This window comes from Coloeus monedula (assembly GCF_965178545.1).
Source record: "Coloeus monedula genome assembly, chromosome: 3".
Taxonomy (NCBI): Eukaryota; Metazoa; Chordata; class Aves; order Passeriformes; family Corvidae; genus Coloeus; species Coloeus monedula.
This window is the reverse complement of record NC_138783.1, coordinates 26167993-26184644: the sequence shown is the minus strand read 5'-3', so window position 1 is coordinate 26184644 and position 16652 is coordinate 26167993. Positions and strand designations below refer to the sequence as shown.

The 16652-nt window shown below is 41.6% G+C and overlaps 1 protein-coding gene across 1 annotated transcript in view; it reads right to left on the bottom strand.

The window, feature by feature from the left end:
• Nucleotides 1–6515: 6515 nt before the first annotated feature.
• Nucleotides 6516–16652, bottom strand: part of F5 (coagulation factor V) — a 33807-nt gene continuing 23670 nt past the window's right edge. The window contains exons 16-25 of the mRNA XM_082278419.1: nt 16139–16349; nt 15162–15341; nt 13957–14073; nt 13436–13507; nt 12609–12700; nt 11173–11328; nt 10184–10328; nt 9880–10028; nt 8923–9105; nt 6516–8124 (exon numbers count right to left, since the gene is read on the bottom strand). Coding sequence (XP_082134545.1) covers nt 7936–8124; nt 8923–9105; nt 9880–10028; nt 10184–10328; nt 11173–11328; nt 12609–12700; nt 13436–13507; nt 13957–14073; nt 15162–15341; nt 16139–16349 — 1494 coding nt within the window. The 3' untranslated portion in view covers nt 6516–7935. The remainder of the gene's footprint in view (nt 8125–8922; nt 9106–9879; nt 10029–10183; nt 10329–11172; nt 11329–12608; nt 12701–13435; nt 13508–13956; nt 14074–15161; nt 15342–16138; nt 16350–16652) is intronic.

The window sequence follows — 16652 nt, the reverse complement described above, 5'->3', positions numbered from 1 at the left end:
GGCGGGGCCACGCTCCGCTCTACGATTGGGCAATGCCGCCCCGTGGGCGGGGCCAGAAGCCGTGCACGCGGGAGGGGAGGGGCGGGGCAGGGCAGGGCTGGGCCGGGAGCCCCGCGGGTCACTCGCCCCCGAAGTTCTTCCGCTCCCCGTTCCTCCAGGGGCAGGTGCGCGCCTTTCCTGGAACCCCCTCAGCAAAGAGATCCCTGTCTGCTATGCTGTGCTTGTTCGTGCTTTCCTGGCCCAGACGCGTTCGGCCGCTGACCTCTGCCGCTTTCTTCCCTTTCGCGAGATAAGAGCTTGAATCACTTCTGTTTAACAAGGCAGAGCCTTGTTGTCCATCCAGAAGAAATATTAGACAAATGGGGAAAATAAAACGATTACATTCAAAGTCATTATCTAAAGTTTTGCCCACTACTACTGTTCCTAAAGCTTTGCCAGTCCTGTAAACTATTTGCTGTTTTTCTTCTCAATCTATCCCACATTTTCCTTCTATCTACTTGATTTGCCTTTCCCTTTGCTCCACGCCCTTGATCTCCACGACATTGCTACCACTGCTAGGGCTTCCTACTTTGTACCTGAAGTTTGTCCTCCAAACTGGCTGATGCCAGAGAGAAATCTCACCAGGGTTCGAGCTTCCCACCTGTGCAGTCGCATATCCTGCCTCCTAGGCATCTGGATAATCAGAGTTGGGTGGGAAAGAACAAGCTCTTCTCAGCCCCAGAACAGATTCCTTGTAGTGCAGAATTTGACTACTATCTATTACTATTACATATTTATTACTATTTTATTACTATCTTACCATTATATATGTATTATCATTTTATTACTGTTATTACCATCACCATACCTTAGTAAACATAGCTACAAAGAAGATCTGGGCCACAAGATTACTCAGCTGTCTATAAAAAACAGCTAAATATTTTGGTCTTGATCATCTGGCATCAGTGGTTTGCTGCTTTCTGGCTATCATCTTGGTCTAGCAAAATTTTCTTTCTATTGTTCTCTATGTTGTCTTCTATAGAAAACATGTAAAGTTTATTAGCAAAAAAAAAAAAAATTCCCTACCCTTTAGCTTGAAGCAAAACTCTACATACAGAGAATCAGTTCCTGTTAATACTGGCATCCATTTCAGCCATAGGCAAGGAACGGCTGAGATTTTCAAATAGCATAGTTAGAGTGAAATGAGCCAAAACGACTGATAAACACGTTGCCAGGGTTCCCTCTCACTTAGCTCCCAGCAGCGCCTGTGTCCCGCTGGTATGTGGCGCAGGAGCGGGTAATAAAGGATATGGGCTGTTAGCGAGGTGTTGTGCACCTTCTGACCGATCGGGGCCATCGCTTCGTGCCGAGCAGGGGCGGGAGGAAAGAACAAAACCTTGGAATCTCCGTGGTGTGCCCTGTCTAGAGGCAGCAGTTCCCACAGCTTCTAGCCTGCTCACAGGATCTGATGGGCGGCCGTGGTCTTTTCCAAATCAACAACCCTTAGAGTTGTGCCACTGGGGCCCTACTGCCGTTTCCAGTGGACTAGTAGAACGAGTTACATCAGTTCAGCCCTTTTCCTTGAAAAAATACACAGTCAGGCAGGCAACCTAGATTTCTCCACCAAAAACTAGAACACAAAAAGAAACTGCAAAATTTTGATTTAAGTACTCCAGGTTTTCTCAGGGTTTCAGTTTTGTTCTCAAAAGAACTCACCTTGTTTTGTTTTCGTGGAATATTTTCAGCCTTTGGGAACAAGAAAAAAATTTATTCCCTGATTTTTTACTTCTATCTTTTCTTTCTTAGCCTTTCTCCACATTTCCCTTTCCATCTCCCCACCCTACTAGAAAAAGTAAGGAAAGGTTAAACATGTTTGATGGTAAAAACCTCAATGCTTCCAATATTTTTTTTTAAGATGGAAGACATAAGCTGTGAAAAGTAGGGTTTCTCACACTTTCTTTCCTTCATTTTACCTATTTCCTTCTTCTCTCAACTTCCAGCCTGCAGTGTGTTGTGTAGAAATTAATAAAATATATGTGCACGAAAAGTTCTCCTAAAGGCTTGCCAAGTTGTTTAGAGAAAAGCTTCTGTAAATTAAAAACTTTGCTAAGTGCAATCTAGCAAAGCTGCTGTTCAGAATGCTTTCTCAGCACGTGAGAGCACTAAGATGATCTGGTATTTCAAAAACTATCCAGAAGGAGAGGACAAAACAGATTCATTTTTTGCTGAGCTTGGAAGGAACAAAGGCACAGAAATGTGACAAACAGCAGCAGCCACTTTTATTTTTTTGGCCATTGTAACTAATCTGGGGAAGTAGACTCCATTAACTAGTATCTATGTTGGAATGAAACAGAATTAGCAAGAACAAAAAAAATCCAAATTATTTCTGAAATGTAGGATGATTAGTTTAGATCAAAGCCTATAGATTATAGCTATCTGAACAGTAGACTGGGTATAACCTTGAAGGCCTGTGACTTCCACTTCCAAACCCCAGTTGATCCTTTGATAATCTAGGGGCTTTCAACAGGAAACTCTTAAATATTATGCAGCCATAAAGGGTCAATTTAAAACCCTTGTGCACGGGGGGGAAAACGCAGCATTGCAGTTCACTGGAACACAGCTCATAGAGAAGCCAGTGTAAAATCCAAGCCTCCAAGACCTGCAGAAGCATGAGGAAAAACAGCCATCTCTCCAAAATATAGGAGTCATTAGGAGACAGATTGCTATCAAAAGCCTCTGGCGGACAACTTCCCTTCTGCCCCGCACACCACAGCAGGTTCTGCATTGTGTCCAATGCAGACTGAAGCAGAGAGCTGCTAGAAATGAGGCATTCAGGGCTGAATTTGAGGAATCACTTGCCACAGGATATCAGAATAACTCCTGGGCTAAGATGGGTCATGTTGTACAACAGTATACATTTCCATTACGGACGTAACTATTTAAAATATTTTGCAATCAGCTACACGAGGAAAAAAATGGAAAAGCCGCTTACTTTTTCTGCTACAAACAGAGGACAAATTTTCATGGGAAGTGCTAAAAGAGAGTACAATAGTGGTGTTACAAAGAAAAAAAAGCACTTAGAAGAAACATACCCTGCACTTTTATTAAATGTAGAAGAACATAGGTCAGTCTGAATTACTTGGTGCTTGGTGCATCTAGGTCACAGTGGGCTTGACACAGTATTGCTCCCATTAGAAACGGTGTTACAGATGTGCCCAGGAACCCTGAGAATGATCCCATGGCCTGTTTTGTAGAGTGTTGTACAAACCTTCAAGAAGATGCAGTCCCTACCTGGAGGAGATTGTAATTAAAGTATGATTCAAGCACTGGGTGTAACAAACAAATGGAGAATGGGGCACAGTAATGATAGGAAAGTGTAGGTGGATAAACTGGTTATGATGCAGAGCTAGCGTGAATAAACACAGCAAGAAGAGGAATATTTTACACTGATTAAGTGGAATAACTGACTCATACAAAACAGCAATTGGTCACCATAGGACAGTGCTGCATCTCATTTCTGTGGTGTTCCATGGAACCATACTGATAAACAGTCCTCCCTAGCACATACATGGGCGTGGACAGAGCCTTTACCTTCCTCTCTCAGGTATGTGCCAAAAATATCTGTCACAAAAGACACCTCATGAGTATGAGTGCTTGTGAAGTTGCAAGCCCTCTTTTTGTCCCTTAGCACCATCCTAAAATTCCGATCAACCCACCGGTGTTCATGGTCATTTCAGGGGGTGCTGGAGTGCGCTCAGAAGATTGGTTGTTTGTCTGAAGTTCTGACCACATTCCTATTTGATGCTTTTTCTGTAGAGTTCTCCTGGCACTTCACTCAGAATACTCTTGCCATGTGCCCTCACTGATGTCTCTAATGTGAGAAGAGTCCCAAAGCCCAGATTCACCTTTGCATCTGTGCCGATGCACAGTTCAGGTTTCTGAGGGAGTGGATGCAGAAATAGGATCTGCATTGGCTTTAATCCATGGGTAATAGGCAGCTTTATGTCTCCACCATGCTTTGCTATGGTTTGGAGGGAACCATCCAGTTTGCAGACTCCTGGGAACCTTGGTGAGCTGGCTCAGCTTCAGTGCTGGTATCCCTGCAGTGCAGGAGTTACATTCAGAACTACCAGCAGAAAAACTGGCAGAAATGGAGGTTACATCTCCTCTAAAAGGCAGAGGTGTGTGCATCCATCCACATGAGACTGCCTGCATCAACTTTAGAGACTTTACAGGGCACTCTGTACAAACCTGTCTGGATACTGGGCTACTGCATCAGGCTCTGAAGAAACTACTGTGGTGCTGTCAGTCTCTACTTCAGAGCTGCTCAATTGTCTTTACACATACTTCCAACTCCTTTCCAATCCAAGTGCAGACACAACCAGTTTCAGTGTCTGTGTGAAAAGAGTACAGCCACCACCTCTGGAAAGAAAATAGAAACCTTGGTTACACCTAGTAAAGGTGGTTGTGAGTAAAGCACAGCCACCCATGTGTTATTGTCACCTGCAGACGGTCAGCTTTGGACACCCTGCAGCCTCTTGGAAGCTGGAATGAACATTAGAGGGCAGCAACTCCATTGAGACGCTGTTTGAGGCTAAAAGCAGTTAACTTTGGACCTTTGGATCAAAAGGCATCCATTCAGATTTGTGAAGAAATTATTTGCTCGATTACTCTGAACTTTGGCACCACATTTCTCCCTCAGTCCAAAAGAGCTTATGTTTCCTAACCTTCATGCTGTCACATGCATCTTCAGTTTTTGAGAAAACTGCAGGAATTCTTGCTCTCCTTGTGGATTTTGCAAATAATCTCAACATACACAGGATTTCATTCCACAGTGTGTAAAAGGCTGTGCAAGACTGACTGTTTTAACTACAGATTTCCAAAAGCCTTGTCAAATTCAATCTAAGCTGGCTGCTTAATAAAATTAAAATACTCTGTGTATGTGGTCCAGCTAAGATACAGTTAATTTTCTTCACAGCAGCCTATATAGTGCTGTGCTTTGTTTTTTTGACTAAACTAGCACTGATAACACTGTTGTTTTATCTGGTAGTGGCAGTGTTTGCTCAGCACCAAGGCCTTTCCTTTTCCCCACCCTGCCCCACTGGTGAGGAGGCAGGGGCTGTACAAGAGGCGGGGAGAGGACACAGCTGAGCCAGGAGATGTAATATCCCAGACAGTGTGACATTGTGCTCAGCCAGGGGAAAGGAGAAGGATGAAGAGGGAACTTTCAGAGTTACGGTGTTTGTCTTCCCAAGCAACTGTCAGGAAGTGCAAGCAGGTGTGTCAAGGCCCTGCTTGCCTGGAAGCAGCTGAACACGTGCCTGTTGATGGGAAGTGGCAAATGAATTCCTTATTGTGCTTTGCTTGCATGTGCAGCTTTGATTTGCTCATTAAACTGGCTTTATATCAACTCACAAGTTTCCCTTCTTTTGCCCTTCCAATCCTCTCCCCCAGCCTGCCAGGGGAAAGCCATCAAGCGACAGAGTGAGGACTCAGCTGCCAGCTGAGGCCAACCTGCTGCAGCCCTTTTCAGTGTCCCAGTGTGGGGCAATAGGATTCTGAGGTAACACCCCTGATTGGGCTGTGCTAGGTAGAATTTATAGCTGTTATTGGCAGGGCTTTGTACTTTCTGCCTTACTGTATATTAGAGTCTGGCGTGATAGTGACTGTTTTGGACTTTCGCTGTTATTGTAGCCCTTATCATCTTACTCTGCTGTGCAAGGGAACATTTTGTTATCAGCAATGGCTACATGTGTGGGTTGGCACAGGGCCCAGACATTGCTGCTCTACTGGACGGGCTGGAACACCAGTGGAATAGGGTTAATTCCCATCATAGCTGCCCATAGGGTGTTGTGGCTTAGATTTGTGACTAGGACAGTGATAACCACACAGGGGTGTTTTAGGTGGCACTGAACAGTGTTTGCACAGTATCAAGGCCTTTGCTTTTTGCCTCTCTGCCCTGCCAGTGAGTAGGGTGGGCATGGACAAGGGGCTGGGGAGGAGATGCAAGCAGGACAGCTGACCCCAGCTAACCAAAGTACTGTTCATTAGTAAGTAGAAGCAGAATCTTCAACTTGTAAAATTGATGCAGATGTCCTGAGTCATGCTCCTGCAATCAGTTTTGCATTTATGTAACTTTACATAGAATTATACGTGTGTGTGCGTATATACATAAAGAACTAATTACTTATTTAGAACATTAAAGATCACTGCCTTCTTAAAAACAAATTATTTCACACTTATTACATAAAAACCTGGTTCTGCTGAAGTTAATAAGCACTTATTGACTGTTTTCCAAGGTAAAACCTCATTCTGAAGTTTACATTTCTTTTTTTAGTGAATATGGCTTGTGTTGCAATTTCACAGCTGTGTCAGACAAAAATAAATTATATTTATTACACCATTACAAAATACTAAGAAACTCATCTTTAAAGATGTAGCAATTATTCATACTGTTTCACCATTTGAAATTAATTCTAATTAGCACTAAAAATTTTACTTTCCTGTTGCAAAATTTCAACATTACCAGAGCTACTACTGTCGAGGCAAATATACAAAAGAAAATGTTGATGCATTTCATGCTACAATACTAACTTTATTTTCCAGTGGAAAATTACAACAGTTTGTGACATAGCAAAAAATAAAAAAAGAAAAAAAGAAAATATTTGTTTAGTTTTTACACTCTTTTCACTCCTGTTCTATACCTTCTCTTTAAAATGAATGTTCTGTAAGAGAAAGAAATGAAAAACTACTGAAATAAAACTAGATAACACCATCCAAGGTTCAAAGACAAACTACTTTAAAAATCCAGCCTCCTGAATGGTACCTAGCGTGGTAAGTGAAGTGGTGCAATGAAACAATTTACAGGATAGAAGCCCAGAACACTACTGAAAGCTTAGCTAAAATTCTGCTGGAACAATGAGTTCATGGACTGTGTATCTGTTTTCAGATGTAGTCATCCTGGGAAAAATCCATGTAAAATCTATGCACAAGAGTATTTCCATTAGTGAAAACACAGTTAAATCGTAAGAGAAGATGCAGATGTTTCTGTTACCCAGTTTCATCTAATCCTCCTCTGCCACCTCCAGGCTGTACTGTTACTGTACAGCTGCAGTTCTCAAAGCTTTCCTAATCCAGGCAGCTCCCTGTCCCAACAGTCTAAATGTGTGTATGGGACTGAGCATCAGGAGTTCTGAATTCTCATTTTGGTTCTCCCATTGCTGTTCCATGACCTGCCAGGTTAAATCACTTGCCTTCTCATTTCTGGGATGGAAAGGTACTGCTGACTCCCTTTCCCCTTGCCAGGGCACTGAAGATGAATTATGTGAAATCCACTGCATTTCATGTGTGCTGGGTATGCAAGAACCAAACCAACAATGCCAACACACATTCTCTGAGAAGGGGTTGCACATACCTCAATGCTGAGACATGTCCTGCCTTTGCCACAGTGTAGATGAAAGACATGCGGAGGAGAGGTCACCCCTACAATCATTTCTCACCAAGGCACTGCTGGAATGCAGCACTACAGCTCCAGATCTGCGCTGGTTTTCCCTCTCAGTCTTATGTATGGAGAACATCCACCTGCTATAACTTTCTATTCCTCATCTGTGCTGCAAAAGCATTACCAAATGGAGACAGTCAGGGCTCAGGATCAAGGCCAGAGTCTCCATTCCTAGGGATTTGGAACTTAAAATTAAGTAAAAAGTAAGACAGAGTACTGGTTATAATGAAGAAGTGATAATACTAATCAGAAGGAACTACCATTTCTTCCCAGAGAAAAGAAGCTGTTTTCTAAAGTGTGCATTCGTAGGAATGAAACACCTGCCAGAGAAATCTCTCAATCCTGCTGGTAAAACATTATGTTCCTTCGATGAAGCACACATCCAAATTACTAAGCATGACTGTTTTAAGGGTTTCTTAAACAACATGTTGTTCTGCACGATGACTGCTGGCAGGTTAAGAGCTCCCAGACTCGTCAGTCCTTTTCACAGCCAGACCCCCACCAAAATCACAGCCATAGAGTTCTACCCGAAGGGCAATCCCACGGTACCAGGTTTTTGGAACAATGCGGATGAACCTGGACAGGATGGGTGGGTTAAAAAAATTCTTGACATGCCCGTCACTGTTTTCATTACCCAAGAAAACCTGCAAATACATAAACACAATTAGTTAAAAGGTGGCACTTGAAAAAAACCCTGCATTTTCTCTTTAAAACAGTTCCAAGCTGTTTTAAATGAGCCACCATCTACCCACGGTAGATGGACTGGCTCATTTCTTGTTTTAACAAGACCACATCAAGTTTCCTCCTAATGTGCTGGGTTAAAAGTAGCTCAGGCCAGCAATAGCAGTCTGAATGGATTAAACAGCCCCTGTTTCCATCCACAGCAGAAAATTTGCCATTCTAATTTCTAACAGACCAAACTCCCAAACTTCCCCTATTTTACCACTGCTAATACCCCTTGTGGGTTAGGTTTGTGTAAGGTCATACAGGAAAAAATACAAAGTACTGTGTCTGCTCTGTGGGTACCTAAAGTTCCCCAGCTCTGCTATAGCCAATACTGCTCACTAACATTAATTTCACTTAAACAATCAGGGCAGAAATAAAAAAGCTAAAAGAGGCCCTGGGGAATCCACTGTTCACTCAAATTAAATGTCCTTGTGCATTCAAATTAAATGTCCTCCTTTACAAACTGTGTCAGCTCCTTTTATCACAACATTGGCTGCATTCTCTGCAGATATGGTGTTCTTTCCTTGTATTATGATTAATTATGATCACTAAAATCAGATGGATACTGTGACATTATCTGTAGTAACCGCAGCTCCCTAGCACTTTAAAGTCCTGTGAGAATATCAATTTGGCTGGGCATTCTGCCTTTTGAGCCTTGACTGTGTCTAGCACCTAAAACCAAGCAACAATACCATTGCCTGAGCTGACAGTGATACCTTTGGCACTGAGCTTGAACCCTCTGTGTAGGATTTCCACTCGGAGCCGTTGTCGCTGTACAGAAGAACATAGGTTTTCACAAAGTATTCAGCTGACATGGATGTGACCCCCTGTGTAGCAATAGCAGTGATCTTCTTAACTGTGAGGAGATCAATTTGCAGCCACTGTTGGTTGTTGTTGAACTACAATTGATATAAAAGTTTTTCTATTAGCAAACATGTCTATGTCTGTATTTGCTTAAGCCAAAAATCTTGTTTACAGGTAGTTAAAACTGTATCAAAATACATCAAAACTGTATCAAAGAAGTCCAGAAGAATAAAGCTGAGGCAAGTCAGCATTCTTAGTGACCTATATAATTAACTTCATCACTGCAGGTAGTGTATTTGGAATCTTAAAATTGACACTTTAATTTCCAATACACAATGAAAAATAACAGAGATTTACCTCCAGTATTAAAACATAATACTTAATTCTAATACCAAATGCTCATACAAAAGAGCAGCTTCTAGCAAATCTCAAGGTGCTTTGTGAGGAAATGTAGCTCCATTTTGAAGACACAGAAGCTCACATGCCTTGCTGAAGGTCACCACCCCCAGATCCCCTAGGCTGCACTGCCTATAAGCCAACCCAGAACAGGTTACTTTAACCCCCTTGAGACAAATATTCAAGTTGCACTCATCTCCTGAAATTAAACAGGCTATTTCCACAGAGAAGTTCTGCAGCCTGTGGCCCAGAGGACATAATCCATCTCTCAAAGTATGATTTCACTGCTGTTGTCAGAAGCTTACTAAGTTCCCTGCTGAAGAACTGAGTGGTGCTTTTCCCAAAGGATGGTTGTGAAGTGACCCTATCACACTTGGCACTGGACAGAGCATGCAGGAAGCACCATGATCACAAAGGCAGCAAGAATCTATTAACCAGCTGTCCCCTGCTGCCTTCCCTGTTTCTTTCGGTACCTTGGCTCGCCAGGCATTCATCTTTCCCTTCTGATTGAGACGAGCAAATGAAGCATCCCATGTGTTAAACCAGGATGTCTTAGCAGATGAGGCTGTTATCTGGGTATTCTTAATCTCTCCACTTTCCATTCCAAGTGGCAAAGAGCAACCTATTGAGAGGAGCACCATGTCATCTCCCATACATCCAAGTAGCCACAGTGAAAGCAACAACGTTGGAATGAGAAGATCCACAGTTTTAGCTTCATTTAAAGTATGAGGTAAAAAATTTGTCAGATGGAAGCATCAGCACTTGACCAATTCTTACCATCCACTTCACAGCCCAGAAGCTCCATGCGAAGAGTAGGCCTGTTGTACACCTCAGTGGGGTAGAGTCTGATGTACCTAGCAATAATAGGGGGATCAATGATGTTCTCTTTTATCTCATAGGCATTGGAATTACCTTCAAAAATCTGTTAAAAAAGAAAAAGAAAGAAAAAAATCCACATATCATTAGTTTAATGCAAGCACAAGCTTGGATGCTGAAAGCCTGCTCTGTTACAAATGTAGTCTTTTTTATGCCCTTAGCCCCATCCATACTGACAGCACACCCTGTGCTGCAGGGCCACTTGAAATATCTCATGGTCCCATCTTAGCATATTTGGAAGTGTCTGAAGGTCTCAGTTTAAATAAGCAACCTTTTTTAATGTAGGTCTGTTAGAAAACATAAGCAAAGAAGCAAAAGGAGAGGTAAAAGACAACAAGTTTTCAATTTGGGAGTTGTACCACAGAAACCTCAGGGTAAACTGAAGGGAGCTGTAATAGGTAGGGCTGGAGCAGCTGGGCATAAGATGAACCTCTCAGGGTACAACCACACTCACCACACAGGCCTTCTGCAGGCAATTCAGACAGTTCAACATTCAACTGCTGGGACAGATGAAAGGGAGGGATGAGAAGCAGAATCTAACACCAAATGAGGTTAAGGGCCTGATTTTTAGTTCAGCTTCCTGCTTCCTTCAAAAAAGCAGCCAAAGGCTTAGGAAATAATAGTAGGGAGAGATGCCTATGAGAAAACCAGACCCTGCAAAGTCAAGGTCACAAGGCCAATCCAAACCCCAGTCGAGGTAGTTCCTCACCTTAGAATTTGTCTTCTAGTCTGAATTTTATTAGTTTGGTTAATGCCCTTTGGGGCTTCAAGCTGTACCTACTAAGGCTCTAAAGGCCATAATGTTTTCCACTCTTTCTTAACATTAAACAAAACTCAGTGCATCACTCAGGGATGCTGCCTAGGCTCTTGCCTCTATGGCACAGACAGACCTTTCCTGTTGGTGAGCTGTCTCCTTTGAAGGTGTTCCACGTCCGCTTGTCTTTGCTGTAAACAAGAAAATACTTCTGGATGTACAAGGACCTTAAAAACTGCTTGGCTCCCTGTGTCTGTATCCCAGTGAGCAGAACTTGTCTTCGAAAGTCCACCTAGCAACAGCAAAGAGCATTTATAAAGTCAATAATGCACAGCAAAATCCATATAATTCTTTGGCATTTACACAGCAGCTTTGAGCCCTGCATTTTAACACCTACAACACTAACACTCTCTAAAGGAATACCAGATACCAGAGTCCAAATTAATGCCCTCTCACTCTCATTTCATTTGTGTATTTCTGTGTGCATTTAATTTCAGAGGGCACCTTAAAGGGTTCAGCACTGCCCCACAAAGGCACCTCAAAAGTATCTGTGTGTCTGTGGTAGGCACAACTCCCCCCGCCCCGTTTTACAGAGAGGCCAAAGGAGCACAGAGAAATTAAAAGCTCACACTTTTATAAGCCACCTCTAATTTTGGATACCTAGGCTGCAGAAAGGCATATGACATTCTGAAGTGCTGAAAAGCCACCATTGTTGCTGATATCTAAGCACTTAGCACATAAAAACAAATCTGGAAGGTATTCTTATCAGCAGTGAAACTCATTCTTTGGGACATGCCCTCCTCACCTCTGCATGCTTCAGTTCAGTAACCTCAGCTTCTCACTACCCCAGCCCCCTGTTAAATTCTTTGTCTTCCCAATGTTACTTCCAGTTCCACATCAGATCTCCCAACCTTCTCACTCCACTTCCACTAACTTGCTAGTATGTCAAATGTTAGCAAGCCAAACACAACAGCCACCTGCTGAACTTGAGTCTTTCTTGTCTTCCAACCAATTTTAATGAGATGTATAAGAAAATCAACTATCCTCCCTAAATTTGGGTGCAAATTTTGCCATGTGATGCAAAAGTCACTGGGATGGAAAAAAACACAGAAGTGGGGTGACTGAATGATGTAGTGCTTGAAGACATAATTATAAGCTTAGTTTCCCTGTGAAGCCAGCTGAGCTGTGTCAAGTGGGACATAGCAGCATACAAACAAAGCAAAAAACTATCTGAAGCAAAGCTTGAGGATATTACACTTTAAATGATCACTCAAGAAACACATGCATATAAATATGTACTGTTAGGCAGACAAAGGAAAAAGAAAGTAGTAGAAAGAATGACTCCATTTGCCTACAAAATGGAGTAATCTAAATTGTGAGGGTAACTGTCCAGTCAATGAGCCTCAACAGCAGCAGAGACTGGGTTACCCCAGGGAAGAAGAACAGTTTATGGCATCACCAATCTTGCCACATCTTTTCAGTTTTCCCCAGCAGTCCTTTCAGTGACAAGTGCAGCCTGACCTTCTAAAATAAGCTGTAGGAAAATCATAACTCCATGATGTTGTACTGTACCTGGATCCAAGGGAGCTCTTCCTTCATTATAGTACTCCAAGCATTGTATGTTCCATAATTGTTTAATCGGGCTAACTTAGGTTCCCAATAGTCTACAGAGGAAATACGAATGAAGAAATAATTTTAAGAGGTATTGAAAAAACACAAATTGAGGCTGTCATTAGCTTTGAGTACTTTATTTCCCTCCCCCCCCACAAAGGACAAAAAAAAAAAGGGAAAAAAACCAAGAAGAGACTCTAAAATTATAGTATAGGATAATTTGGACATGGTCAGCAACTGAAAGTCATCTGTACCCTGCAAAACTTTGGAGTTGGCAGAATGACAAAAATAACAGCCTTTTATGTAATATACTGTCTGCTAAGTATAATTTGGAATTTGAAACCAGGGTCTAGAGTTTGCTAAACAAGTTTTGGCCCCCAGCAGGATCAGACACAAAATGTGCTCTACATTCATGGAAGAGAACTCCTCTCTGCAAAACAAGGTTTGCAAGTTAAAAACTGATAGAGAATATATATGGCAAAACAGCTTTCAAGCCTTCACAGAACTCTGTCAAGAACGAAAGAAAGAAAATCAAATTCACAAAAAATTAAGTCTTACTAGCTTGTGATACTAATAGCAGACCTGTGACACTTAAAATACCATGATGATTGCTACCTAACACAGCTCCCAGTCTCTGCTTGCAGCATTGGAGAGATTTTTAACCTGACAGCTGATCCACTGCTGAACTGATCTTGAAAGACATAGGTGATGCCAAAAGAATACAGAACTGCAACACTTTGCTGGGGGTGTTCAGGAGCATGCATGGACCTTTTCAAGGATAAACTCACCTATGTGATGTGAAGCATCGATCTGCGAATCGAGTATAACTCCACTTTCCAGACCCATTGGAATCCTGCACTCTAAAGGAAGCACAGTAAGTTTGTTGTTTAAGAAAATGAAGGCTATTCTAATATATATTCTGGTGAAATCTAAGACAACATCACTCAGAACAATTCCTAGTAATTCTGTAACACCACTCCCTTCCCAGGGAAGTCTAAATTAATCTTTGCAATTTCTCTCAACAGATTAATCCACTGGTCACTGTAGGGAAACCTCAAATTCAAAGCTAGCAAGCTAAAGGAATAAAGATAGTATGCTAAATAATTCAAAGCTAGCATTGCTGGAACCTAAATTTTTTTTTTCCAGAACAAATTTACAGTAACCACTCCACCATGTCCTTGAATACAGATAATTTTCTATGTTGTTTTTTTTACAGAACAATCTCCCAAATTTATTTTCAGTGATCCCAAAAGCATGGAGAAAACTTCATACCTTGACTTTCCCAGCCAAAAACCACTCTAGTTCATACCTTTCTCTATAACCAAATAGGATGCCTGCATTCCTGCTTGCTGGTATTCTCCCACTTCAGTGTCTAAAAGCCACCAGCCAGGTCTCTGTGGTTGCATTTCAATTGTTCTAAATGAGCCTTGAAAAAAGGAAGAGAAATATATCAGAAACATTGGCATTACAAGGTTGATGTCAGCAAGGCTAAATTTTATAACAAAGACCTTCCTATGACCTAATCCAGAAAACTTAAATACACAGTGCAGCAAGAGCAGTAACTTCCACCATCTCAATGATTTTTTTATTAGCAAACTAGCTCTAGCTGGAGACTGAGATTGGAATCAAGGGGCCAGATCAAAACCCAGCCTTTGCTGATGGAGCAAAGTACAAAACCTTGGATGCCTGTATGTAACAACAAATGTCTGCACATTAACTACAGTGCTGAACAGTGTCGTGAACAGTGTTTATTACATAATTCAGGGATGTTAATTCTGTGGTGGTGGTTGTTCTTACTCCTGCTGTGCCAGTATGTTGATCAAGTAAGGAAAAGGATGGATGTAAAGAAGCCAAAAGTAGAGGTGGGAAAATTAGATGTATGGGTCCTCCCCTCACTTTCTGCATGCCCCAGGAGTGCCAAGGGTTGAGCAGGATGCAGATATGGTTTCAGTTGCTTGCTGCACGTTTTAGAAAGCACAGGACATGTTCTCATTGCTTTTCTTATATTCCTAGTTACTCCAGACAATTCTTCAGGTAATTCCAGCTAATTCTGGCTCCCATTTAAACAAAAATACGTAGATTTCACAGTGAAAAGCACTACCTTAAAAATAATCAAATAAAATAGTGAATAAAATATGCCTAATTTTCACTAAAACAAAATCCTATTGTTCCAAGCCAATCCCATTGTTTTCATCTCCTTGTTGTCTTTTTTTTTCTTGAACTCTTGTAGCTGGCAATACAGGCTTCGTAAGTGATGTTAATGTACACTGGCTCTGCTGACAGCCATGGGGCAAAGGACTTCATCCTCTACTCTAATGAATACCTATAGCCTATTTCCTTTCTCCCTGGGCACAAGAATTCTCCTAGGGCTCACAGTTGTTCTTTCTGTTCTGTATCACACTTACCCTGCCATTAAAATCCCCAAACTCTCACCATATGGAGACCTTTACATTGGTATGACAACGACAGACTGCAATGGTTACCCCTCAGAACTTACTGTGCTCTGATGCTTACCTGGGAGAAGGGTGTATGTACCAAGCTGGTGCCCTGGCTCTCCTTGTTCTATGAAGGTCTGTCCATGAAAATGAACAACATGAATGTCTTTTGGCCCACCCATATTCAGCAGGTGCCATCGGACTGTTTCACCTTCATACATCCTCAAGCCTTGCAAATTATAGGTAATCCCATTAATGGCTAAAAAAAAAAGATTGTTAGTCAGAAAAACTGCTCACAAAACTGGTCTCAAAGTGCTAGAATGTATTATTGAAATTAGCAAAATATTTAATGAAGTAATGTGCTTGGGAAAAACATCATTTATTCCACTTTAAAGTGCAACACACTTTATGGTCTATGCACATCAATTCAGAAAATCCAGGGACCTCACCAGAAGATTTGAGCACAGCTTGCTAGCAACATACGGCAACCAGGAGAACAAAAAGATTTAAATCAGGCCCGAAAGAAAGAACAGCAATCCAAAACATTTTCTGCAGCTCCCATTTCCACAGGCACACAGTCACAACCAACATATCTCTACAGCCACAGAGAGGTATATGAAGGGCTGTCGTACAGATGCTTCAAATTCCTCAATAGAACTACCTGATTTGTCAAATTATTAAAATATTTTCAAATTTCTTTCAAAAAGTTGTCAGGGTACTAGCTTCCTAATGTAAACAAGACTTTTTTTGTTTCTTTTTTCCTTTTTTTCTTTTAATATGGAGGGGATATGTATATGAATGCAAGAGAGAAGTTTTCTGTTGAAAGTTTCAGTCTAATATGTCCTTTCTTCATTTTAATAGCAAATTTCCAGTCATTGCTAATTTTTATGTGCAAACCCATGACTATTATGGGTACAATGGATAACTACAAAAAAATTCACATAACTAATGTGTGGGATTTATGCATGTTGAAAAGAATTGTGAGGTGAGATACCTCCCCTGACATCTTGCCCTCTATCCCAATAAACTGAATATTTGGCAAAATGAAATAAATACCATAGAATTTGTGGCATTGGTGCATTTCTTGTGTCTTCTCATTACAAGGTCTTCCAGAATGCTTGTCAAAGTACCAGCTTTTCTCTTCATCAAAGACCATAAAAAGCAAGAAAAAGTCTCGAGTAGATATCCTGCTGCTGTTTGATTTGCTGAAGGCTCCTTTTTCACAGATCAGTATTGGCCCAATCAAACCAGACTGAATGTCTTTCTCCTAGAAGGTAATAAAATTCATATTAAAGATAGAAGTGCATTTCCCAAAAGATGCAAAAAACCCCCCACAGCATTCTGCAGGAATGCATCAGGCCCTAAAAATCTAAAGCAGGTCCCAGAATTATTGTTCCCTTCTACCTTTACTCTCCTCTGATCAGTCTACCAGAGTTGCTCAATTTGAATTGTTCCATAGCTTATATCCTGCTTGAACTGAGTGCAAGAGATTAAATGTCAGGTGGGAACATTGAGCCCAAAAAGAAAGGACAGCTATCCAAAAATGTGTTCTGCAGCTTGCATTTCTACA